The sequence below is a fragment of the Bos grunniens genome, chromosome 20 (genome assembly GCF_055505025.1).
Source record: "Bos grunniens cultivar Pamir isolate PY7600 chromosome 20, Bosgru_T2T1.0, whole genome shotgun sequence".
Classification (NCBI taxonomy): Eukaryota; Metazoa; Chordata; class Mammalia; order Artiodactyla; family Bovidae; genus Bos; species Bos grunniens.
In genome coordinates, this window is record NC_141184.1 from 71,341,665 (window position 1) to 71,369,069 (window position 27,405).

Here is a 27,405-nt window from a genome sequence, read left to right on the forward strand (position 1 = left end):
CCAGCTCTGACACTCTCCATGGATTCTGTTGCCCACTTTGCTTTTTCTGAAGGCAACAACTTCTGGAAAGGATAATCTCTCAGCAGCATTGTTAGGTTGGTTAGTCAATGGGCTGAGTGCTAATACCTCTTGACATGGAACATATGTGGAAGCTGAAAATGCTCGGTGAAGAGCGGGGTAGCAGAGTGCCTCACAGAGCTAACGGTTAGACATAAATTTAGAAGGGGATGTGTGCGTGCTCCACTCTCCTTGATCTCCTCTGAGGGGAGCATGGCTCTGTGCTTTCATTTCATTGTAGAATCATCTCTAAGCCAATGGGAGTAGCTACAAAAAACCAACTTCCACCTCCTCCCAGAAGCTGCAGGCACTTCCCACAGTCGGAATAGCAGCAAAGTCTTTGAACTAAAGTAGCATGGATCCAGATCTCGACCTACCACTTACTAGTTGTGCCAGTTTAGTCAAAGATACTTACACTTTGCGTGTGCCAGAGGTATCATCTGTCGGACGGAGGGGCACTTACCTCTTGAGGCTGTCGGGAGATTCAGCAAGTTATTATTTGTAAAGGGCTGGGAGAGCGCCGGCCACACACAGTGTTTATTACCTGTTAGGTCATGTGGCCCCAGGTTCACCTGACAGGATCCTCTCAAACCCTCCTCCCCACCAACCTCCATATCTTTTCTGTTTATATGGCCTCTGAGTTTCCTTTGGGAGGTGGGTCTGGGAGCAGATGGCCCCGATAGATGGTTGGATCTGCTTCCGGGGAAATATTTATGAACAGAATATACCTCCCTTCCCCTTCACTGGATCCACCAGGCCGTCAAGCTGAGACCTAGTTGGGGATCAAAGTTTGGACCCTGAGTACCAGGCTGTCTCTTGTGCGAGGTGGACCAGAGCGTCCCATCTTGCGTAAGGGAAGCTGTTGTCTCTGCTTCCTCGCTCTCCCCTGGTCTGCCTCATGTGAGAACCCAGGCTGAGGGGAGTACAGGGCCAAGCATACCAGCTCCCCAGTCAGCATTTAGTCAGTGGGCTCTGAAGGTTGAGACCCTGCTTTGCACAGGTGCAGGCCACTCAAGGAAGAGCCTGCCATCGTGCCCATGGAGGTTTAGTGAGCATTTCAGAGGGCATCCCATCCCACCCACCTGGTGCTGGGCACTCCCTAAGAGCCAGCGGGACTCCTGATGCCTCTTCACAGCCAAGAGGCAAGCAGTCTTCCAGACCCAGCCAGACCTCCATCAACCTGAAGCGTGCCCAGGTCGGTTCCCAAGCTGGCAAAAATAGCTCCCCAGGGACAGGGAATACCTTCCACCAAGGACAGGGGCAGAATACGGATTTTTCTCTCCATGTGGTGGGTGAGAGATGAACTTTGCACTCAGGTAGACTGGAGCTGCACTATCACCTTGGTTAAATCCACCACCGTTCTGACCCTCAATTTCTTCATCCCCCAAATGAGGACAATCGCAGTGCTACTGTGAGGGTGAAAGGAGACACTACATGAAAAGCGCTTTGGAAAACCTTTCACACAGGGCTGCTCACAAAGCTGCAGTCTCTCGAGACAATGCTACATTATTATTAATTCGCACAGCCGTTATACCACTGCTCCTCAAAGGGGGATGAATGGGGACAGAATCAATCCCTCCATTGAAAGAGGAAGAAGGCTTGTGTTCCGAACTTCTTACAGAATTGCTGAACCCTATTTCAAATAGTTAGTTACTGTCTCTTTGCTCCATCATAGAGTGGGGTTTTTTTATTTAGTGTTTTTAGGGTGTTTGTTGTTTTTTTTTTTTAATTCCCCTGCAGCTCTTGTCCTCTTGTACCAGATAGCTGAGAGATCCTTTTATGGAAGCCAGACTGAGCTGAGTAGCTGCCAACCTTCCTCCCAGAGGAGACAGGACAGAAGGACAGGCTGTTGGATGCTGCCGGTGCTGGGAATCAGTGAGGCGGTCCTGGGCATCTAAATCTGGATAAGCAGCTTAGCTTTATCTCTCCCTGCACCTATGTGTCTTGCCTTAGGGAGCCAAGCATTCCTGGGGAGAATAAGTGACCCCGAGGCGCTGCCCTTTTGTGTTTCTTTCTGCTCCTGCTGCTCGCGCTATCTTTGCCTCATAATCGTGCCAGCCTGGGTTGTTTTGATGCCTTCCATCTTTGCGATAGCATCCCATGCTGAGAGGTCTAGGAGCAAAGGGGAACAAGAAAGCATCTGGATCAAAACAAGAAGCCTCGATAGTCCTGATGGGTGAGGAGCGTTGCCAGAGTGGCCTGCGATCTGGATGCCCTTTCAAGGCGGATCGGAACGCCACTCCACTCTCCCCGTGGCCACCCTCCCTATCTGGTGTCTAGCATTCCCCAGAACCCAGTTCTGCAGTTTGTCTTTGTGAATGTGCCCTCAGGTCTCAAATTTCAGTTCCTACTCAGACAAGGTCAGAGAAGGCAATGGCACCCCACTCCAGTACTCTTGCCTGGAAAATCCCGTGGATGGAGGAGCCTGGTAGGCTGCAATCCATGGGGTCACTGAGGGTCGGACACGACTGAGCGACTTCACTTTCACTCTTCACTTTCATGCATTGGAGAAGGAAATGGCAACCCACTCCAGTGTTCTTGCCTGGAGAATCCCAGGGACGGGGGAGCCTGGTGGGCTGCCGTCTATGGGGTCACACAGAGTTGGACACGACTGAAGTGACTTAGCAGCAGCAGCACTCAGACAAGGTAGGGAGAATAAGCTTGAGTTGTTGTTGCTGTTATTGTTCAGCTGCTAAGTCATGTCCAGCTCTTTGAGACCCCATGGACTGCAGCACGCCCGACTCCTCTGTCCTCCACTATCTCCCAGAGTTTGCTCAAATTCATGTCCATTGAGTCCATGATGCTATGTAACCATCTCATCCTCTGCCTTCCTCTTTTTCTGCGTTCAGTCTTTCCCAGCATCAGGGTCTTTTCCAATGAGTTGGCTCTTCACATCACGTGGCCAGAGTCTCAGAGCTTCAGCTTCGGCATCAGTCCCCTTGAGAGGGGCAAGCAGTAGGGAACGGTGAGGATGGTGGCCCACGGAGCACAGGTCTTATCTACAGAGAGCAGCTGCTCCGTGACCGCCTCCCGGAGACCCAGTGTGACTAGGAGAGCTGTTTTGGGTTTTTTCCAGGAGAAAATAAAAATCTTTTATGGTCTGTGTGTGTGGCAGAGAGAGACAGACAGAAATATCCAGATTTTTTAAATTAAAGTATAGTTAGTTTACAGTGTTGTGTTTGTTTCTGTCGTCCAGCAGAGCGATTCAGTCACACATGTCTGTGCATATGTATGTGTGTATGTACATATGGTCTTTTTCATATTCTTTTCCATTATAAGTTGTTACAAAATATTGAATATAGTTCCCTGTGCTATGTGGTAGGACCTTGCTGTTTATCTGTTTTATATACAGTAGTTGGTATCTGCTATTCCCAAACTCTTAATTTATCAGTCCACACCCCGCTTTCTCTTTTTATAACCATGAATTTGCTCTCTCTGCTGTGGGTCTGTTTCTGTCTTGTAAATAAGTTCATTTGTATATATTTTAGATTGCACATGTAAGTAATATCATGTTTTTATCTTTCTCTGTCCGACTAACGTCACTTAGTATGATCACCGTTGGGTCCATCCATCTTGCTACAAATGGCATTGCTTCCTTCTTTTTATGACTGAGTAATATTTCACTGTGTACATATATGTGTATTCCACATCTTCTTTATCCATTCATCTGCTGATGCACATTTAGGTTGCTTCCATGTGTTGGCTGTTGTAAAGAATGCCTCATGAACATTAAGGGGCATGCATCTTTTCAAGTTTTGTCTGGACATATGTCCAGGAGTGGGATTGCTGGATCATATGGTAGTTCTATTTTTAGATTTTTGAGGACCCTACATGCTGTTCCCCATAGTTGCTGCACCAATTTATGCTCCCAACCAACAGTGTAGGCAGGTGCCCTCTTCTCCACACTCTCTCCAGCATTTACTATTCATAGACTTTTTAATGATGGCCATTCTGACTGGTATGAGGTGACACCTCAGGGTAGCTTTGTCCCCACCTTCAGCACACTGGGAGGGCTGGATGAAAAGAGTTGCATGTGGCATGTTGCAGGATGCTGCAGAGAGGGTCTGTCCTTAGGTCATGAGATAGCACCTCAGACCTGGTCTCTTTACCTCATTCAGTTTTTCCCTCAAAAGGCCCTGAATATCCAGCTTTGGAACAAATCATTTACCATTTACTTTATTTTTCTTTTTAACAAGAAAACCAAAAAATAGTTGTGTGAAGCATCTATTCCTGACTCATAGGGGTTTAGCCCTATTGGGCTCTCTCTCTTTTCTCCCTGTTTCTCTGTTCCATAGCATCTTCCTTGGAATGCCCCCCCGCCTCCTGCCACCGACAAATGGAGTGACTTTGAGTAAAATTTAATATACAAAGCATAGGATATTCTTGGGGGGAAAATGCTGCAAAGGGATAGACATATGGGCAGGGTAGATAAAGCACTCATAAAGAAGAAGGAAATCCTCCAGAGACCTCAGTCACCATAACTGCTTCCAGCATACTCCTTGGAAATGCATGACGTTGCACAACTCCCCTCTCTCTCCCCCAACTCTCAGCCTCAGTTTCTTCGCCTTTAACATGTGAGGCTGGCTCTGCCCCTCTGCCCAGGTGACTGTGAGAATAACAGGATGTCAGGAAAGCACGTTGGAAAACGTGAAAAGTCTTCTAATAACGTGAGCTTTTTGTTCCACTTAGAGGCAGGAGGCCACCTGTGTGAACCCTTGGGACCCCTGCCCATCATTAGCCAGATTAAACAGGCAGTGCTTCCTCTTGTCACCAGCGCAGCTGCCTACCTCGCACAGGATGCTCAGGGGCCCCTGTGAGGACAGAGCTGCAGCCATGGAGAGGTGGCATGGATGGCTGAGCTCCCATGGCAGTCCCTCCGTTACCAACTCCAGTCTTGTGGACCTTGGCACCAGGAACTCTAGAGGCAAGCCAGCCATGATGTATCTCTCGGGTCCTTCCCTGGGAGGGAAGCTCTGAGCCAGTGTTAAAAAGAGAAAATTTTACAATTCAAGATTTTTGCTGGTTAGTTTAGTAGCCCCTCACTTTCATTCAAGAGCAAGTGAGAAATAGAAATAGTTTCACATGAGTTTGAAGGGCACAGCTCATCAGTCTAGGATCATAAAGGGTTTTTAGGACCCAAAGTGCTTGCCTTGGCAGCCACATCCTGGAAACACTCCTGTAACCCTCAAGGCTTCACTCTCGCTGGGCCAGCCTTTCGCCAGAAAGCTTTCTTTTACAGCTTTGTTTTTGGTGGGGGCAGGGTTCTGAAGAATTAAAGCCACAGCCCTCGTGGATAGGAAGGCTGACCCTGGGGGATGGGTGTCACCTTAGATGAGTGTGATCCCCTGGAGTCAGAGCTGGAGCCAGGTGTATTTCCTAATAAATGCTTGGGCTAAGTACTAGGAATAAAGGCAAGAATAAAGTATATATCATTTGTGTACTGTCTTGAGTAGGAGGCAAATATCTTCTGATCACAAGTTGAGAGAAGGGCTGTGAGGGGAGTAAACGGGGGTTATGACGGGCAGTCGTGGGGCTGCACTGGAAATGAGGTGGTCAGGGTAGGCCTGTCTGAGGGGGTGGCATCTGAGCTGAGATACAGAGGAGGAGGAGGAGTCTCCAGATGAAAGGGGTAGAGAGTATGTTCAGAAGGCCTGGACCAAAGCTCGTGGCGTATTTGCAGAATCGCGAGAGCTCCTTCCGTGTTTGTGTGTGTGAGACTGAGACTGCGTGTGTGTGTGCACTCATGCCTTCCTGTGGCTGAATTTTTTCTGGGAGGATGACCTACGGCTTTCAGCAGGTTCCCAATGGGATCAGTGATCCAGAAGAATTCTGAGGAATTTTCTGAATCAAAATTACCTCTTAGTCAGCTACAGCTTACAAGCAATTGTGCCAAAGATTTCTTTCTTTCTTTCTTTTTTTTGAGACCTGGAGGCTCTGCCTTCTACAGTAGAAAGTGGAACACGCAGGGTGCGATTTCCAGTCTTCCTCCAAGGGCGTGGGTGCAGGGGAAGGCTCAAGGGGCTGATGTGCCACACGGCGTCCGTGCTGCGTGGCTGCCAGTGCCCGGGTGTGGTAGGAGATCGCGCGGCCGGAGGCCCGCAGGTCCCCTCTTTCTCTGGTGGGGGGGCCTGGCCGTCAGGAGGGTTCTGGGAGGCCAGCAGCCCCGCCCCTGCTCCGCAGGCCTCACCGGGATGAGGCAGTCAGTGGCCTCTCTTCTGTCTGCAGCCTCCTCAATGCCAACAAGATCAACTGCCTGCGGGTGAACACGTTCCAGGACCTGCAGAGCCTCAGCCTGCTCTCCCTGTATGACAACAAGCTGCAGACCATCAGCAAGGGGCTCTTTGCCCCTCTGCAGGCCATCCAGACACTGTGAGTATGTCAGGAGTGCCAGCACAGGCCCAGGCCGCCGCCGGCGGTCCCAGAGAGCACTCACAACCCAGGCAGAGCGGGCACGTCCCAGAGGAGCCCCGGAGCCTGCAGCCCGAGCAGAGCACCAGTCACAGTGCTAGAGGGCCTGTCCTGAGCACTCACGCCATGCTCGCTGCCCCACGGGATGGCTTCCCTGTATCCAAACCACTAAGCCTCACAGCAACCCTAGGAGGTAGGTGCTACTATGATGCCCCATTTTTGTTAGGAAACCAAGGCACAGAGAGGTGAGGTAACTTATTCAAGGTTGCACAGCTACTAAGCAGCAGGATTTGAATCCAGCCCAAGTGGCTGGTTCACCTGCTGTCTTAACCACTCTGGGTGCTATATTCTCTCTGAGCAGGCTCTGTCTCTGCTGAAAACTCATTCCTGCCCACTAATACCTGTCCCTGTCCACACCACAAAGCCAAGTCTCTGGGACAGGCACCTCGTACCAGAATGCAGGGGTATTTCACCTCCCTCTTTTGAGAGGAGTTCCTCACTTCCAAGCATGGCATACGTGCATGCTAGGTTGCTTTAGTCATGTCTGACTGTTTGCGACCCTATGGACCACAGCCCACCAGACTCCTCCACCCACGGAATTCTCCAGGCAAGAATATCAGATGTTCATAAACAGTTCCATTAGACAGATGACACCTGAGGACAGATCTCAGCCTGTGTTTCCGATGGCTACACCCCTCAGCTTAGACCTTCGCCCCAGCGCCAGGCCTGACCGCGATCCTGGGGGTTTCTGGAGGCCTTTTGAGTCATCTAGCACTCACTGCCCCTGGAGCCAGAGACAGGAGCCACAGAAAGTAAGGACAGCTGTCGCACACTGAAGCCCAACTGCGTGCTAAGCACTGTGCGGCGCTGTGGAGGGTTTTCTCAGTGAGCCCACTGGGCTGACGCCCCCATGATGCTGAGGATAATAACAGCAAAACCTGCTACTGTAAATGGAACAGCCGCCCTGTGCCCGATGCCACACCAGCTGCTTTATGCACTGGGTGTTCCTGAGCTTGGAAAACAAAATTCAGTCTGCTCTCCGCATAAACCCTAAGCCTGCAACTTACTATGCCCGTCAGCAGTGTCATGGGTGAGGTTCGAGACCTGGGTCCTGCCCCAGGTGGGGAGGGTTTGGAAGGCTGATGCCCCAGACTGGGTGCCAGCTGCACCTTGACTGGCTTTTGCCAACAGCAGGCCTCAGGCCCCCATCCAGGTCTTGTCTGGAGGTCTTGTCTTAGCAGCCCCGGCACCCCCCGAGGCCTCCTGGGGCACTGAGGGCGGGAGCCTGGAGCTGTACTGTCAGCGCCTGTGCCAGGGGGGCGGTGGCGGAACCGAGCCCCAAGGGCCCCCCTAATGAACTCCTGTCCCTCTCGCAGCCACTTGGCCCAAAACCCGTTCGTGTGCGACTGCCACTTGAGGTGGCTGGCTGACTACCTGCAGGACAACCCCATTGAGACCAGCGGGGCCCGCTGCAGCAGCCCACGCCGGCTGGCCAACAAGCGCATCAGCCAGATCAAGAGCAAGAAGTTCCGCTGCTCAGGTAATCAGGTTACGGGGCTGGGCCCCACCTTCCGACTCAGTACAGCAGCCCCGGAGAGGCCGATAATCCAATCTGGAGGACATCGCATGCTGTAATGGCTCCTGGGGAGCATCTCTGCAAATTAAATTGGGGAAATTCAGTTAGCCCTGCAGAAAACCAATTAGCTTATGGATTTAAAATAAAACACACACACACAATACAAGCACTGGGGGGAGGAGGGGCGCGGTTTTGGAGAGACAGAACCCAGGCAGCCACAGATCTCCAGAGCCAGGTGGAAGCGAGGCCATGAGGCAGCTTGGACACATGTGCTCTTAGAGGATATGATTGACTTCCTCAGCTTTTAGTTTCCTAACCATGCTCCCCAAGTGGCAGATAGAGAAATTAAATCTACCCCAGGCCAGGCTGCGGGAAACATGCAGTCCTGGGGGCTTCCTCTTGCCCTCGAAAGCCACCTTCGGAACAGCCCTTAACCCAGAGTGTAGGTTTCACAGACATGTCTGCTCTCCCCTCCACCCTAGACGGGTGCTTACTGATCCTGGAGAGAACCACAGAGAGTGTTGCTCAGGAAGAAAGCACAGCCTTGCTCTCTAGTTTTCAAGCTCTCTCTAGAAACCTTCCTCCCTGCTGTACCTGGAAATGAAGCAGGGGGTGAGTGGCAGGCGAGTTCTCAGTTCATCTTGGAGACAGAACTTGTTCTCCTTGACCCACGAGCTGGATGAACAGGCAGTTAGAAATGGCTGTCATTTCTGCTGTTTGCTACTGAAGAAAAAAAAAAATCACCAAGCTGCTCTGTGCTCCCAGTGGTGAGATGTTGATAGTATGACGTGGTGAGGAGGGGTGAAGCCAACCCTGGCCATCTGTGTGTCATCAAGAACCGGTCTTCTTCCCCTACCTGAGCACCGTGTGTAGGTGGGTTTTCCTGGGGAGAAAGCCGGCATGGATCCTAGTCGCCAGGAGGAGAGCAGCAGGCCAGCCTCCGCCTCTTGTTGTTCTTATCCTCTAAGTCAGATTCTTCAGTCTGTGTCTCCAGAATGATAAACTTGGGCTGTCTTATTTTTTTCAGCAGAAGCCAATACCTCGAGAGGGCTTGGAGGGACCCCAAGGACTCTGTGGCAGTCTGAGACACTGATCTCAGTTTGTCTTCCCCAGAATAAGTGTTGATTACAGAGCAGTCTCTCACCCCTGAGGAGCACTGTGCTCAGGGCTCCTCGTTGGGCTTGCTTCTTCCAGGAGTCAGGTGAGATTGTTCTCAGAGGGACAGGGGTCTTGAAGCAGGATTTTATTTCCCTGTCCAGGGATTGAACCTACTTGCCAGTCCGCCAGGGGCTAGCATCCAGAAGCCAAGTTCCCTGATTCTTACCCCAGTTTGAAAGCAAAACTGTTTCAAGGAGGTAAAAACTGCAAAACAGGTACAAAGTTTATTATTAGAGACAGCACAACATATGGGAGAACACACAGAGAAACAGTTTATTTATTTAAGTTGGAAGCAAGACAGAAATACATACCCAGAAAGGAGTGCAGGTGTCCTGAGTGAGGAGCTAAGTAAAGAAAGGATTTAAATCACTTATATCAGACAGTCTTTCCAGGTCTTTGTTTACCTTTGGCTCATTATCTTGTTTCTTTCTCTACACCGGACTCATTCTTGGACCAAGATGTGTGTGCAAATTTTTGCCTAGATGGATCCCTCCACAGAGGTCTATGGATGGGTATCCACACTAATTATGGGGTGGTGCCCCCTCCATTTTTGACCCCAAAGGAACCTTCCTGTGCATGTGCAGACAGGGCAGTCCTTCTTGACCTCAGGACTGGGCATTTAATCTCTTTTCTTTAGCAGAGCTCAGCTTCTGCCACTAGCTTTGTCCTTGATGTGTCTAGGTGAGAATAAAGCTTCGATTTTACTCTGCTTGACAAACATCAGGTGTCCAGCCCAGGGGCCCATCTGTCTCCTCCCTCAAAAGCAGCAAGAGCGGTCCCCTTGCTGCAGCAGCAGGCGCTGAGTGCTCAGAGGTGAAGGGGCAGGCCATGATCACAGCAAGCGAACGGTAGGGGCAGGCTTGAACCCAGGGCTGGCTCGCCCCGCCACACCGTGGAGCACGTGGCAGGGCAGGGCCTTTGGGAAGGAGGCCCCACTGCTGCGGTGACTACCTTCCCCAGCCTGTGGCCCCAGCCCCAGGCCCTGAACTCCTTCCTTAGGTCCCTCCTTGGGGCCCTCAGCGAGTCGGGGGGAGTGTGCTCTCTGTCTCTGCGCCCTGAGGCACAGCCATCTTTTCCCCAGGCCCCTTCCTCATGACTTACGCCCTTCATCCCTCCCACCCACTCTGTTCCTACCCATGTCTAGCCAGGGCTGAGCTAATTAGCTCTGACAAGCAGTTGTGCCCAAGAAGAGGGGTGATAAGATGCCAAGGAGGCAGGGTGCAGTCTACCCACCCCAATCCCTCAGTCTCACGGGGGTCCGGTCCTGATCTCAACATCCTGATTGACCCCAAGACCCTGGGGCATAGAGCAGGGTGGAACCAGCCCAGGGGTCAGCCATTGGCTCAGAATGACTGTAGGCTGGGACTGGGGATGAGGTACAGACAGAACTAATTAGGAGAAAGAGGAATCAGCCAGCAGACCTAGAAACAGTAGAGCTTAGTTCTAACTCTAGCTCTGCCACCAGCTACCTGCGTTCACACTGGACACAGGGGTCCCCAACTTCCAGGTCGCAGACCTGTACCTCCTGTCAGACCAGCAGCAGCATTAGATTAGAAATAAAGTGCACAATACATGTGATGCCCTTGAATCATCCTGGAATCATCCACCCTGTCCCAGTCAGTGGGAAAACTGTCTTCCATGAAACCAGTCCCCGGTGCCAAAAAGCTTGGGGACCGCTGTGAGGAACCCTGGCTTCTTTTCCTATGTGGGGTAGGAATGATCGGGACTTTTGAAAAGGAACAATTAGGGAGGGCTTCCCTGGTGGCTCAGGGGTAAGAATCTACCTGCTGATGCGGAAGACATGGGTTCTATCCCTGATCCAGGAAGATCCCATGTGTCTCGGAGAAACTGAGCCTGGGAGCCATGACTCCTGAGCCTGCGCTCTAAAGCCCAGGAGCCACAACTACTGAAAAAAATATTTTTAATTAAAAAAAAGAAATAGGAGAAAGGGACAGGGTTTTTTGACTCACCTTGTCTAAAATATTTTTGTTCATCAATACTAAGCAGAAAGATGATTCCTATAAAGATAGAGAAAGAGCAGTGGTAATCCTGACAGCTACAGACAAGAGAGGCTGAGAAAGCTAGGTCCTGGTGAACTCCGAAGGCCTTGGCTTTGAGAGACACTGGGACCCAGACATGCTCAGCCTTGAGGGACGCAGCAGCCGTGGCTCTGAAGCTCTGTTGCCTGGAAGCTCAAGAAGAAAGAAGGGAGGGGCAGGTGATATGTACTGAATTTGACAGATAACAAGTCTGCATTTTACTTTCCCCTAAAAGCACCCCCATTGCAAAAACAGCTGATGTAATTAGGAGCCAATTTGAGGGCTGCTATTGCAATGCATAAAGCCCCTCCTTAGGCTGGGCCGTCTGGCTTCCCAGCTGCCCTGTGTCTGCCTCCATCAGCCACATCCGATGCCCGAGGCAGCAAGATCGGGTTAGAGGTGAGTGCTGCCTGCTGCAGTAATCTGACCATCAGATTAAGTCTTCAGAAGGCACCGTCTGGCTGCCTGAGACTCCACGCCCATCCTCAGGGGAGCATTTGGAGGTTGGAAAATGCTGTCTGTCTTCTGACCTGCCTCCTCCACTTTGTGTGTGGAGATTCAGTGGGCAAGAAACTCCTGGTGAAAAGTACAGAGTGGCATCCTCTGTGTCCTTGTCTGTGCAGAAATGGCACAGAGCAGGACACTTCTCCGGGCACCACAGAGCTTTGGAGCCCCTGGGGGCCATTCAGGCCATGCTAGAGAGCTGAAGCCAGCAGCGGAAAGTCTTATCTGAGATTACAGAGTAGGACTCTCAGGATAGCGCAGCGGTAGAGAATCTGCCTGCCAGTGTAGAGATGCGGGTTCGATCCCTGGGTCAGGAAGATCCCCTGGAGGAGGAAATGGCAACCCATCCCAGTATTCTTGCTTTAGAAATCCCTTGGACAGAGGAACCTGGCGGGCTATAGTGCATCAGGTCGCAAAGAGTCAGACACGACTGAGCAACTAAACAAATAACAGCATTCTCAGGACAAGATCTGTAACCTAGGCCTTCTAATGTTGAGAAGATTCTTGATTACTTTTCTCCTGGGTCCCTCCATTTCCTTCTGTTGAGGGAAACCAAAGAGAATCAAACCAAACCAATCTGAGGGCTGCTGTTGCAAAGCATAGAGGCCCTCCTTAGGCTGGGTGTCTGGCTTCCCAGCTGTGTCTGGGAGGAGAAGCAGAAGGAGATTTTAAGGCTTGGGGGCAGGGGCGTGAACGGATGGGTTTTCCCTTCTTGGGCACTGAGGGCCTGATCAAACTTGAGTATGAAATCCTCAGACCAGAGTGTTTGCAGAGCTCTGCCTGACTGGCGGAGGGGAGAGGGAGGGACAAAAGCAGAGCTGAGTCTAAATGACAGTGGCCAACTCCAGCCAGTCAGAGAGGGCTTAGCAAGAGGCAGAACCAGGTGCGGAGCTGTTGAGTGACTTGGACTAACCAGTCAGTCAATGCAGATAACCTCTACGCTGTCAAGATATTGCCGCCATCTTTCCTACAATCATACTGTGGAGGAACAGTGACCCTGTCCCTCCTGTCAGAGGGCAGGACACAGAGGGTCCCAGTCACCTAGCCCTGACTCTGGTCTCTTCAGGATGCACGCCTCTCCTCCCTGTGGCTTGGGCGGGAGTTCATGAACACCACCCCCAATCCAGTGCAGACAAGGGTATAAAGGCTGAGCACCCTCATCTGGGCCATGGCAAACAAAACGATTGGTTGTTGGTCTCTCCAACCCACTTCCTGATTCACAGTCAAGGAGGAAATCAGGAAGGACCCTCGAGTCTGGTACCTCGCACTTCCTTTCCTTCTCTCCGTCTGAGAGAGGCACCCCGCCATAATGGTTGGACTGTGGGTTTCTCAGCCCCAGACCCAAGGCCCCGGATTGGCCCTGACTCCCCCTGCTGGGAACACACACCGTGTCTCCGTGCCACACCCGAGTGATCTGGGATGAAGGTCCGTACGCCAGAGAGCTTCTGGGGCCTTGAAGGATACTGAGGAGACGGCAGAGGGACTTGTACTAAAGAAGAGCATTGCAGCTCTGCCGGACGACTGGGAAGCATGGCCTGTGTCTTTACTGAAGGTGCCAGGGGAACAGGTTACAGAGGCACCCGGCCAAGGGGCGGGCCGCGGCAGCAGAGAACAGAGAAGATGATTGAGTGGGGTGCAGAGTCTCAGTTCAGGCCTGTGACGTGATCACAGATGTGTGCGGTCTTAGTTCCCTTGGGAAGGATGTGTCCTGCCCGGAAACTCCGGAGTTAGGAGTGTCCAGTGGCCTCCCGTCGGTTCTCCTCCCTTCCTCCTGTCTCCCCTGTGGGCGGGGCGAGAGGGCAGCAGCTCCCGGTCTCTGGACGTGTTCCTGCGGAATCCCGCCCCCGGTACTAATCACCCTCGGTGGGGGCCTGCTCTGCCTTCCGCTGCTCCACGCTGCTTCCTCTGAGCGCTCCTGTCCTCTCTCTGACGCTGCTTCCTGACCTTGACTCTGACCAGTCGCCGCGGGGCTTTCCTTTGTGCTTGATCTAACCATGTGGTGGAACGATGGAAACGGAACATGGTTCTGTCAAGCACCGCGGAAAGCACCGCGCTCTCCTGCAGCATGGCCCGCCACGCCGGACACCTCTTCTCTGCTCTGGAGCACCGCACCCGCCTCCGCCAGACCCACCTCTCCCGGGCCAGCCTCACCATGGGCGGGGGTCCAGGGGCGGGGAGCAGTCGCGAAGGACTCAGAGAGGGACACAGAGTGCCCCTCCCCCTCCAGCTAGCAGATCCGGGCTGAAAGGGGGGCTGCAGAAGCCCACCGGGCGGGGCGAGCCCAGATCTGCCTCCATGTCTCTGTCACAAGGGAGTCGCTCTTCCCCAAGTCTAGTCCAAGTGCCAGCCAAGGGGAAGAAGGTCTTTAGGTCTGAGACCACTGCTTTTCTTCTTCCGTTTGAAGGGAAAATGTATACCCAAGGCATATGCCATTTGCTTCATCGAAGAGCCCCAGACCAAGGTCATCTTCTCAACTGGTTTAACCCCAATGTCATACTGGTGGTGACCCACCCCTCACCCACCATCTTTACCAGGAGCATTAGGAATTAATGTGAGCATGAGAATGATGAAACATCCGTGAGTCTGAGACACTGGGTGTAGCCTGAGGCTTCTCCTGGAACTGACCCCGCTCCTCATGAGGACTTTGACCCTGGTCCCCTCACAACCTAAGGTCCAGGCTGTTTTCCTTGAGTTGTCAAGCACAGTTAACATGAGACCAAAGTGCTGGGCTGCTCAGTGGTTCTAGTTGACTACCATGTAGACCCTCCTGCCTCTGATAATAAAGAGAGGGGTCTTGGGGCCTCCCATCCTGTTTATTTCTTGATAAACCCTAGACCCAGCATAACCAGAAGATGGTGGTGTTGGTTCATACCCTGCAGTCTGTATCCTGGCCCACATGCGAGACGGCTCTGGCTTGAGCCAGGAGCTGAGCTCTGGGCTCCTGTGGCAATGTGCGGCTCTTACTGTCTTCTCTCTCTCTCAAGTTACCCCCCAGATCCAGGGCCCAGCATTGCTGAGCCATGGAGAATCCTGTTTAAATCTGGATTCCTTTACTATGGGTTGAGTGCTTACACTAGACCCAGTGCTGAGCTATTTTACATCATCACCTTGTTCAGTCTTCACAACAGCCCTATAAATCCCATTTTGCAGATAAGTATCCCCTAGAGAAAGGAATGGCTACCCACTCCAGTATTCTTGCCTGGAGAATCTCATGGACAGAGGAGCCTGGCAGGCTACAGGGGTCACATGAGTTGGATACGACTGAGTGACTAACAGTTTTTTTTTTTTATATTGAGGCACAGAGAGGTCAACTCACTTGCCCAGGGTCATCAGATTCCAACATGAATGCTGTTTACAGCTGTAATCCTCAGACTTCCCAGCTATGGACAAGGCCCTTTGCCTTGAATTACAAAATCAAAAAGACATTGACTTGACTTGATAGGATATTGAAAAAATCTTTTAACACCCCCTTTCAAGCTTCCTTCTGTTAACCGCAAAAGGCTTGAGCAAGAAAGAGAGCAAACACCCCTGTTTACACGGCTCCTCCTCTCTAGCATGAATACCATACCAAGACCCATTTGGAACAGAACAAGTCCTCGGGCCCAGAGAAACTCCCTTTCCCTCTGAACAGAGGGGGCATGCCGAGTTTTCCTGGCCCTCAGCTGACTATGACCAGGAAGTACCCAGCTGCAGGCTGTGGCCATTTCCCTCTGCTGCCAGGCAGATGGCTGACTCATGTCTGACTCTGAGGGGCAGAGCTCACTAGGACAGCTGTCTGCCCAACCAGTCTCCAAGTTCCTGGTGAACAGTTGGTGTTTCCTGGTGACCAGGCAACTGATATCTGGTCCCCCAGCCTCTGCCCATGAGTGGATAACTGTATGCCTAGCAATGTTCTCTTGATTCCATTCATTACCTCTGACCTCTGCTTGTCCTTTCAAGCCGAAGAGCCCCAGCAAGCCTCCTGCTCCCCCTAGTTCCTCTTTCTGCTCCTTTCCTTCTTTCATCCCACCCACCTTAGGGAGCTAGAAGAGGATAGTTCTGTGCGTTGGCCTTTCCTTGGTCCTCTGATAATGGTGCATCCATGACTTCTGTTCAACAAACTCATTGCCCAGAGGATGGTGCGGAATGCAGACTGTTCATGACAGCAGCCACCCTGGGCCCAGCGCCAGCCTCAGAGCTGAGTCCGTCCAAAGAGTGGGAGCTCTGGCTCCTCACCTGCCCCAGGCCCAAACCATGCCAGCGTGGCACACATTCTCTCCTGGGAAGTGGCGGCAGGGCAGGGGTTCATAATAAAGTCACATTGCTGTGCATTCCACTCCCCTGGTCTCTTAGAGTTTCTCTGTGCTCATGTTCCAAGTGTCGTCATTCTGAACTGCCTGCCAAGGGGGAGGAGGGCTCCGGGGGCAGAAGCTGGTGAAATGCCAGTTGATGTCAGTTCCCCCAAGAGCCCGTTTCAGCCAGGGTCTAGTTTTATGGCCCTTCTTCAAATCCTCTGAGATCTCTCCTCTCTGAACTCTCCCAAAGAGAAGAAATGACAGCCTATTTAAGTTACTCCTCTCCTACTAAGTATTTCTGTCAGTGACGAATATGCATGGAGATTGAAATTGACTTTTAAAGCTCTAGAAAAGTTAAAAATACTTTTGGGTAGTTATGAACATTAGGCATAACAAATGGCTCTGAGAAACCCTGGGTAATTTGGGTAATGAAATATGAAGTGATGGAGGTGGCATTTCAGGCTGGCCCTGGCTGGGGCACGCACCCTTTCGGTCTCGGGCGTACACCGTTATTAACATTTCTGGCTCCCGCTCATAGAAAATATCACACTCCGACCCCCTCGTTATTATAAACCAGGGCAATAACAAAAACAGCAGGGGAAAAAATGTTGGGAAGAACATATTAGTCTATCGAATCTAATTGCAAAATCATTTCATTAAAATGGGTCGGCGGCTCCATTGCAGAGGTCGGCCAGTTGTAGTCTAAGTATACTACAGAGAGCGATTCCCGCTAACCACACATGCTCTCACCTTGATTAAAACGAAAACGCATTTAATCAGTGGCTGTCCCTGGCTGCGGCCCAGCCGTGCACATCTTCAGGCTCATTGTGTTGGCGAGCAAACTGTCCTCCCTCCTGTCTTTCTGGCTTTGATCATACAGGGCTCCTCCATTTGCAAGGATCCCACTGTAGACACCCTCTCAAGGAAAAATACACGAAAAGCTTCTTTACGACTGTGGGGAACCCCTGTCAGGGAATAAGAGAGCGCTGTCATTCGGCAGGGTCTGCACGATGCGATTTACCCAAGACTCAGCACACTGATGTGTCTGGGAGAAAATGGCCCAGGTCAGAGTTATTCAGTGGGATGGCTGCTGGCAAGCCAAGGGCAAGAGATTTGCATAATACATTGGACCAGGAAGCCATCCAAATAACCGGGGATACCTGCATGAATTTTGCTTATACAAGCCTGGGATGAAATGGGGTGAAGGAGGTGGATGGGGAAGGAGCGGAGAGGGAAAGGAAATAGGTCCAAGCCTTGACCTTCTGTTTTAGGTAGATGATGTCCCTTCAGAATCAGAGACCACCCCCCTCCCCAGTCTCTCCCTAATCAGGCATTACCATGGGCAGAAAATTTGAGGAGTGAAAAATAAAGCAGTCAGTGGAGACATTTCCTTCCTCCTGTCTCCCCAAAGCCCGCTGGCAGAAAATGCCATTCAGTTCACCTCCACTTGACCGTATTACCATTCGCAGGACTGAGGTTAAGGTTTGTCCAAAAGCAGATCTGCAGTAAGCATGGTATTAGTCACACAGACCCTGGCGGCAGTCTGCCTGGGTTTGTTTCTCTGCCACGTCCTGAATGACCTGCAGCCCTCAGTGTCCTCATCTGTAACATGGAGTTGTAATAGTCCCAGAGTGTGGGACGGATTTAATGGAGTCATCTGTTTGAAGTGCCCAGAATAGTGCCCGGCTCGTGATTCATGCTCCATACGTGTCAGCTATTATCACTCGCTATGCTGATTGGGCTTCCCTGGTGGCTCAGAGGTTAAAGCGTCTGCCTCCAATGCAGGAGACCCAGGGTTCGATCCCTGGGTCGGGAAGATCCCCTGGAGAAGGAAATGGTAACCCACTCCAGTATTCTTTCCTGGAGAATCCCGTGGACAGGGGAGCCTGGCAGGCTACAGTCCACGGGGTCGCAGAGAGTCGGACACGACTGAGCGACTTCACTTCACATGCTGATGGTAACGGCCTCCGACATGTCACATGCTCCACTACGTCCTAGGGGAAAAAAGAAACAGAATCACAAACATCTGTAGAACTCTGGACCCTTTTGACCCTTTCCCAGAAGCTGTCCACCATCTTGATCTTCCTTGAATCTTCATGACAACCCCTGTGAGATAGGGGCAACTATATAATTCCCATTTTACAGGCAGAGAGATTGAGGTTTAAGTAGCGAAGTCTGGGCAAACCTGCGCCCTCTACTGCCCAAATCTCTGTACTGCAGGTGCCCCATTCTACTACTAATATACGTAAGTTGGCGAAGGCCCACCTCAGCTAGCCAAATAAGTGACATTCCCATTCCCTGAAGCACTGTGGACAGTTTATGTGCCGACACCCCATTTATGCACTGGACAAATGTGAGCCAAGCTCTTGTGCCTGTCATTGTGCTGATGATATGTTGAAGGTGAAAATAAGAGACTCAACCCCAATCAGCTGGCTCATGTCTGATAGGAGAATCAGAACTTCCCTTTTATCTCAGGCAAGATTTGTGGTCTTACAGAGGTTCGCCCAGGTGCCAGGGGATCATTTCTGATCATTAAAGCAGCTCCTAAGGGCATGTCTCAAGACAGTGCATCACTGGCCCTGTTACCATCGCTGTGCAACCTCAAGAAAAACTCAATTCCAAACATTAATCTTAGCTCCAACTACTTTTAGCTTATTGTAAGTGGCTTTTGACTGTAGTTAAACAGAGCTTCCTTTCAAAGGCAGCAGGTACATTTAACCCTCACAAGAGTTGTGCTTGATTTCACAGTGTTTTAAGTATGAATTCATTACCAGTATTTTTTTTAAAGAATTGTCAGGCAACCCTGAGCCAAATTCCCAAGCATTAGGGCAGCAGGCTTCAATTCCCCAGTACCCCGACTCTCATGATTACTTCCCAATAATAAAATCGCATGTCAGTGGTATTGATTGCCGTGTGCTGGGCCCCTTTATCGTTCAGTCCCTGCTTTGTCCCTGAAGACAGCTGAGTCCGTTACCCGCTTCCCTGACCTCATTCCCACCCTTGGTATAGCTTTCATCAAAACCCCTTCAAAATGTCTTCAGAATGTATTTAGAGGGTCCATAGATGGTGGGCATCACGGACTAAGACACCCCTAAATTGTACACCAAATTCCCGATGTGGAAAAAGGTCTGTGTGACCCACGGAAGCTTAAGAACTCATAGAGCTTGTGCTGTTAGACCTGAAAGTGTTGAATCACAAAGACCAAAGGGAAGCAAGCAGCCTGGAGGCTGAGGGGCGGGAGGCACGGCCGGGCGCCCATAACCTGAGGGCAGCGCTGCCTCTGGCCCTGGACAACCCACCCCCATCCATGTCCCCCGTCCCCACAGCCCTGCCCCGGCCCGGGCTGGTGATGCTGACGCCCCTCTTTGGCCCCCCAGGCTCGGAGGATTACCGCAGCAGGTTCAGCAGCGAGTGCTTCATGGACCTCGTGTGCCCGGACAGGTGCCGCTGCGAGGGCACCATCGTGGACTGCTCCAACCAGAAGCTGGCCCGCATCCCCAGCCACCTCCCCGAATACGTCACCGACCTGTGAGTGCTACGGGGGCAGGACCCCCGCACGTCCCCACACCCATCTCCCTGAGCCAGCCAGGGCAGGGGTGGGCTTCTAGAGGCGACCCCCTCAGCTCAGTCACCCGGGTGCTCCTTGCTGTCTGCTACTTCCCATCTGAGTGCAGACCCTCACGCCTCCACTGGGGACTGTTTACTTGCAAATAAAAACCGTTCATTCATTCTACAAAGATTCTCTGAACACTCGCTGGGAGCCAGGCACTGCCAGGCCCACCCATTTCCACATGAATAAGGCAGATCACCCTTCCTGGCCCTTAGGATGCTTACAACATAACCAGAAAGATGGATACGACCTGAAGTGAGAAAACAGCAAGAACCATCAGGTGTATCTGAGCCTCCAGCTATCTCTGCTAATAAAGAGGCGTTTACCCAGAAGTGAGAGAGCTCAAAATTCCAGCGCGGGGTGACGAGGGTGCAGCGGTGGGGGCTGACACACCTGGGCCTGACTCCTGCCTTTTCCAGTTCTCCTGAGATTGCGCAAGTTGCTTCTTAGATCTGAGTGCCAGATCCTGAGCTGTAAAATGGAGGTGATGATACCTCCCTCCCACAGGGGTGAGAAAGATGAGGTGAGAGGAGATGAGCACAGGCTTCATCTTGAATGTGCGCATGGAGTAAGCCCTGTGTAAATGGTTGTTGTTGTTATTATGTTCTTTGACTTTACAAATCACAGTAGGGCCTTTCTTTGTCTCCTGCTCTCCCTGGGTTTGTATGAACATTCAGCGTGGAGTCCCTGAGCTGCCCTTAGCAGAGGGACGTGGTCTGGAAAGCGCTGAGTGGCTTGCAGAGTTGGAAGAATCTGGGGAGCCCTCCCAGGAAGTTTAAGTGGCCATTGGTATCCCTACAAAATGAAGGCAAATCTCTGGCCCTTGATTGTTCAAGTGCTGAGTGTTCAGCAAGTTGCACAGGCCCTATCACAGGGGCTCCTCCACTCAGAGGAGCCTGGCCTCCCTTCCCGCCCTTCGCACACCCCTCCTCTCACTGCTGGGTGCCCTGTGCTAAGGAGTCACACAGACGGTTTCTGCAGTGCTATGGACCTGGGCTGAGTGAGGTCTGGGCGTCAGCTCAGCTGAAGGCCTGGGAGGATGGGGGGCCGGTGGGGGAGGTGTCCCTTCCACAGCTCACTCACCCCCTCATTCGCTTGCTTTCCACACAGGCGACTAAACGACAATGAGATATCTGTTCTTGAGGCCACTGGCATCTTCAAGAAGTTGCCCAACCTGCGGAAAATGTAAGTCAGCCTCAGGACCTTGGTAGACTGGAGCAGAGCATCGGGGCAGCGGTGCCTTCATCTCCCTCTGCTCTGGCCCATCTCAGTTTCCCCTGTCACACCCAGGAAGCAGGACACTGAGACAGGGCCATGCAGAGCCAGAGCATGCGTTCTCCACAAGCCCTGAGCCTCAGCCCCTCTCCCCTCTGCTCATCCCTGCCCCCTACTCCACACTCATCCTCTACGCCCAAGGGCTGGTGGGAGGCGCTCTACTGAGCACCAGCAGTGAGATAAGGGGACCTAGGCTGCATGTGTTAGTCGCTGTCATGTCTGACTCTTTGCAACCCCATGGGCTGTAGTAATTTTTATGAGATGACAGTTGGAAGGTCTGCTTTTAGATAGACTCTAAAGGCCTCCATGTGGGTGTGACCCATTGGAGCAGAAACACCAGCTGCCTCACCTCCTCCATCTGTAATCACACTGGTACACAGCTGGACGCACTCCCCCCGCCTTCCCTTCCCCAGGTACCCCAGTAGACGTGCCGGCATGGACAGGGACCCCTTCACCATCTAATTCCCTTCTCCTTGACCCTGCTCCCCACCTGCACCACATCCTCCACATCTCCCAGCCCGAGTTTGGGTCTGCCTCTGGAAGAAAAGAAATACGGTCATAGCCTCATTATTCACAGACCCTGTATTTGCTAACATTTATTTGTAATCTCAAAATCCATACTCAGGTGTTTTCATGGTCTTCCTAAACACAGAGCAGCAAAAAATTTGAGTCACCTACATGCATGCCCTCAGCTGAAACAGAACAAGGCCACGCTCTGAGTTCTTGTTTCAGCTCCCAGACTGTAAACAAGTGTCCAATCCACAATGTATTTCGTGCCACATTTTTTTGCATATTTGTGCTTTTGTAGGTGATTTCACTGTTTAAAATGGACCTAAAGCATAGTCCAGAAGGGCTGTGTGCTTTACGGAGAAAATACTTGTTACATAAGCTTTGTTCAGGCGAGACTTATAGTACTATTGGTTGTGAGTACAGTGTAAACAAATCAACAATATATATCCAACAAGATGTCTTTAAACAGAAACACGCATCAAGCAAGGTTATGTATTGATTGACTAACAAAAATATCATGACCAGGGGCTCACAGGGACCTAACCCTCAATTTCCCCTAGAAGCGATGGTTTAGCATTCACTAATTCATGTTGCCTAGTGACTTTGTAGAACTGAAGCACAATGAATAATGAGAACTAATTGTAACCCTTATTTTACGTTGCTCTCCACCCATCACATCAGTCCCCTTCAGGAAGAAGGAAAGAGCCTTTTCCTGCCCTGCGCAGCATCTGAGTCCCATCAGAGCCGGTCAGGCTCTGTCCCTCCCTCCCTGCCTGCAGTTGCACCACATGGCTTCAGGACCGCCCTCTGACTGGGAGCAGTGGCGAGCACAGGAGCTGAAGGGGCAGAGGAGGGAGGGCTCACGCGGGTCCTGGGGAGGACCGTGGCTGTCCGGGTGGTCAGGCCCGCCTCTAGCTTCAGGAACGCAGCACAGACATCACCCATCGCTTGCCAGGACATGTCCTTTCAAATTCAACCCCAAACTTCCTGCTCGTCTTGTGGCTAAGACTGCGTGCTCCCAATACTGGGGACCCAGGTTCGATCCCTGCTCGCAGAACTAGATCCCACATACTGCAACAAAGAGTTTACGTACCACAAGACACGGCACAGCCTCAGTGTCCAAGCAGCAAAAGGGAGGGGTGGGGACTGTGGCTTCATGTGAGCCGAGCTCTCATCAGAGGAGACAGGTGGCACACAGCTCATCCTGGCATTTCCCATGCTGGGAGGAGGGTTGGGGCTGCCAAATATTCCCTTCCTGAGAACAGCCAGAAATCCAGGTGTAGGGGAAGAGCAGGCAGACCTGCATTTGTTCTGAGTTCAACTGCCCCTCCCCTGCTATGTCACTCCAGGAATACCCTTAGCCTTTCTGTACTTTAATGTATTTATTTACATAATAGAAATAAATCCAGTTTCCTTGTAAGTTATGATGAGGATCAGAAGTGTGAGGCTGCTATGTATAAAATAGTTAACTAATGAGAACCTGCTGTATGGCACAAAGAACTCTTCTCAGTATTCTGTGGTGACCTAAATGCAAAAAAAGAGGGGATATATATATACGTTGAGCTGATTCACTTTGCTGTACAGCAGAAATGAACATAACGTTGTAAAGCAACTATACTCCAATAAAAACTAATTTTTAAAAAAGAAGTGTAAAAGATAAGGGGAAAGACATGTCCTCTGTCCATGGGACTGTGGTGAGAAGGTGCTGGGAGACAGAAAGAGGACATCTGGGTTGAGTGACCTGGAGCACATGGTTAAAACAGGCGTTGCAAACTCGAGTACTTAAGACCCCCTGTGAAAAGGCGGTGGGTGCAAGGCAACAATGATAATAATGGCCGATCGCAGTTACCAATCACTGTACTCTGTGCCAAACTGTACTGATATTCATGTGTTTACCCCTCATGGGAGAAACACAACAGCTTTGAGATTGCTTCATTTCCCAAACGAGGAAGCTGAAACACAGAAAGAAACTTGTCCAAGTTTACAAATCAAGCCGGGAGCCAAGAGTGGTGACAGTGCAGGTCAGCTGGGATTGCGAGCACTGTCTCAAGGCAGGAAATGCCCGTGTGCGCATGCGTGTGGGCCTAACTCCATGTACGCGAGCACTGTCTCAAGGCAGGAAATGCCCGTGTGTGCATGCGTGTGGGCCTAACTCCATGTACGCGAGCACTGTCTCAAGGCAGGAAACGCCCGTGTGTGCATGCGTGTGGGCCTAAATCCATGTACGTGTAAGTGCCAGCCAACCAAGCGAATGTCCCAGTCGGGCAGATCTGGCCCCAAAGACTACCAGCTGCAACCGCTTATTTCATATAACCTGATGGTGACCCTTATTTTACTTTATTTATTTATTGCACTCATAACCAATAGCATAGAAGTCTTGCTGAACAAAGCTTATGTGACGGGTATTTTCTTTCCTTTTCTTTGGATCTTAGTTGTGGTGCATGGGGCCTTTTAGTCGAGGCCTGTAGGAGCTTCTGGAGAAGGCAATGCACCCCACTCCAGTACTCCTGCCTGGAAAATCCCATGGACAGAGGAGCCTGGTGGGCTGCAGTCCATGGGGTCGCGAAGAGTTGGACACGACTGAGCAACTTCACTTTCACTTTTCACTTTCATGCATTGGAGAAGGAAATGAGAACCCACTCCAGTGTTCTTGCCTGGAGAATCCCAGGGACAGGGGAGTCTGGTGGGCTGCCTGCCATCTGTGGGGTCGCATAGAGTCGGATACGACTGAAGCGACTTAGTAGTAGTAGTAATAGTAGGATCTTTAGTTGAGGCCTGAGAACTCCTAGTTGCAGCATATAGAATCTAGTTCCCTGATGAGGAATCAAACCCAGGCCCCTTGCATTAAGAGTGTGGAGTCTTAACCACTGGATCACCAGGCAAGTCCTGATGGCAGCTCTTTTTAAGTAAACAGACCTCATTTGCTGGGACCCATCATCACCCCTACACCCCGATGAGGCTATGGGTCAGCTAGAATTCTGCCCATCAGAGTGGCTGCAGCCAGCTGTGTCTGTGACTGAGTCTGCTTGGCTTCCCCAAGGTCTGTGGGACCAGTGCCCTCAGGTTACGGTCTGGACGGGAGCATCCTGACAGGGCATGAGGGCAAAGGACCATCGACACAGAGCCAGGACTTTGGACTCTGCTGTGCCTTTCCAAACTATTCTGAACCTCCGTGTCCTCTCCTATCTTGTGGGGAAAATGAGATTTCATAAGGATCACTTGTGCTAAGGGATGCAAAGAAAAGCTGTGAGCTGTTCCCCACAAGGGTTATCAGGACTGTGGAAACTCAAAGAAGCTTTTCAAGTGACCTCCCCTTCCGAGCAGGGTCACGGCTTCTCTCAGATGAATTTCAGGTCAGTTCTTACACTGAATTTCAGGTCAGTTCTTACACTGAAGGGACATCTCAAGCAGAGACTGAAACCAGCACCCCTCTAGCCAAAATCAGTTCCCCATGGGTGGACTTGGTGGTGCTGATTGTGTTTTTAATAAGAAGTAATTGCTAGGCTTCCCAGGTGGTGCTGGTGGTAAAGATCATGCCTGACAGTGCAGGAGATGCTAGAGACATGGGTTCAATCCCTGGATTGGGAAGATCCCCTGGAGGAGGACGTGGCTACCCACTCCAGTATTCTTGCCTGGAGAATCACATGGACAGAGGAGGTTGGCAGGCTACTGTCCATAGGGTCGCAAAGAGTTGGACACAACTGAAGTGACTTAGCATATATGCACACCCTCTTTTAAAAATCAAGAGTTTCCACAGAAAAATAAATGTGGATTTCTAGCATCCTTTGGGAAACCAGAAGATCTGGCAAAACAGCCCATGTTCCCAAATGGCTCCAGTTGAGCTGAGTTGAGGAGTGGCTGCCCCCTTAGCTGGGGCACATGCTTTCTTGATCATCGCTGTCCCCACAGGGCTTGTTTCTAACTTTACATCACTTGCCTGGACCCTGGGACATTTGAGCTTGTAACCCCAGCTTGAAGTAGAATTTCCACATCAGGAGAAGGGAGACATCCCTAAGGAGGTGGACAGGACCTCACCAACCCAGCACAGTGCCAATGTACTGCTCAATCATGACCCGGCATACTCAGCTTCCAGAAAAATCCACGTAGCACTCTCCCTACTGCTTTTCCACGGAGGACTGGACTTTACAACAGGGTTTACGACCCTATGGACTGTAACCCGCCAGGCTCCTCTGTCCATGGTATTTCCCAGGCAAGAATGTTGTAGTGGGTAGCCATGTCCTTCTCCAGGGGACCTTCCTGACCCAGGGATCGAATCTCGGTCTCCCACCTTGGGGGTAGACTCTTTACTGTCTGGGCCACCAGGGAAGATGGAGCTCTTACAAAGCCCTGAGGCACTGGCTGACTGCGGCACTTGCCCTGCATTGCTCTGTCTCTGTCCCTCAGCCCAAGCTGCCTGGATGGAGAGAGGGCAGCATCCAGGTCTTTTGGAAAATTCTATCCTCCTTTTTTGCCCTTATGTTTTCCATTCTCCCAACCTGAGGAAATCCAATTCGCAAACCTTACAGTAGCGTGATATTAATTCTGCTCATTTAAAGAAACAAACGTCAGGAAGCAGGAACCTCCCGCTTGCTAGCTGCCCAAATTCATCTCCACTGCCCGCCCCGTCTGCTTCAGTTCCCCAAGAAACCTAACTCTCTCGAGCTGGAGGAGAAGCTCCAGCATTTGGATGAGTTATAGCTGCTGGGAGAGCCTTTCTCTCTCCTCCCATGTCAAATTTGGGGGTAATTTGAAGTCTCCCCTGTGTGTGACTTTCACTTCCGTGTTCCTGTGGACCAAGACTGCCAGGATTTATAAGGAATCCAGCTGAGTTTCAGAAGAGTCAGGCAGGGAGCAAAAATCTAGTCTGAGAATCTCCCAGCTGGCTCAGATCTTGGGGGAGGGGTTAGAGGCGCACTGGAACCTGTTTTCTCAGCAGGATGGAAGAGGGGAAGTGAGGAAGGCCTTGACTGGGAGCACGGAGGAAGCAGATGCTGCCATGGTGGGAACTGTTTCCTTGACGCCTGCACATGGCTGTGGGCACTGCCACCCCTGGCAAACCCAGGGCCTACGTGCGAAGGGGGCAAGCAGCCTGCACTGAGCCCCGGGGTGCCCAGGTGAAATTCAGTTGCCCTGAACCATCCCCATGGGACTTCCCAGGTGGTCTGTGGTAAAGACCCCGCCTGCCAGTGCAGGAGACAAAAGAGATGCGGGTTCAACCCCTGGGTCGGGAAGATTCCCTGGAGGAGGCATGGCTACCCACTGCTGTATCCTTGTCTGAAGAATCCCATGGGCAGAGGCCGGCCACGGTCCATAGTGTTGAAAAGAGTCGGACACAACAGAGCGACTTAGCTTGCACTCACACATCCCTATAGGGTGGGGGGCCGTGAGTCCGCCCCAGGCTCCGCGAGGAGGGCTCTTGAGAGGAGCAGTAGTACCAGGGACGCATGGAGTGCTATCTACCCTTCGGTGCTCTGGGCCCAGGAGCAGTGCCCTCCCTGCCCTGGGCCTCAGTGCGTCCAGCAAGACAGTGGGCCAGCTGTCTCTCTCATGAGCCCTTGGTTCTAATAAGCTCAAGGCACTCAGCCAGTCAGCAACTCCACGTCCACCTACGAGGCTCCCGGTCATAGAATAAGGTCCCCCAGGCTGTTTGCTGAGGAGGCTGGATTCTTCATTTGGCTCCTTTAAACCCATCCCTTTCCATTCCAGGCAGCCAGCCAGGGCTGCTGTTCAGGCCTGAGCATTTGAGTGGTCTGTGGGGACCCCCTGCCCCTCACAGCACCTACAGCTCTACGGCACCTGCCTGCCACTCAGCTCTCCCATACAGCCTGCCATGTGGTGTTGGCCCTGGCAGGGAAGAGCCTGCTGTCTGAGCTCCAAAGTGGAATCAGAAGTGGTTTAATAGGACTGAGCCCAGTTAGGAAAACACGGCGTCCCAAACCCTGAATCCTTCAGAGCCCTGATAGAAGGGGTGGGCACCCACATCTCCAAAGGAAT

At 51.6% G+C, this 27,405-nt stretch overlaps 1 protein-coding gene across 3 annotated transcripts in view; it reads left to right on the plus strand.

Moving 5' to 3' along the window:
• SLIT3 (slit guidance ligand 3) overlaps positions 1–27,405 on the plus strand; it is a 718,940-nt gene that overhangs the window by 594,511 nt on the left and 97,024 nt on the right. For all 3 annotated transcript variants that reach the window (XM_086362269.1, XM_086362271.1, XM_086362270.1), the window contains exons 13-16: positions 6,283–6,426; positions 7,842–8,005; positions 19,394–19,544; positions 20,737–20,811. In XM_086362269.1, coding sequence (XP_086218395.1) covers positions 6,283–6,426; positions 7,842–8,005; positions 19,394–19,544; positions 20,737–20,811 — 534 coding nt within the window. The remainder of the gene's footprint in view (positions 1–6,282; positions 6,427–7,841; positions 8,006–19,393; positions 19,545–20,736; positions 20,812–27,405) is intronic.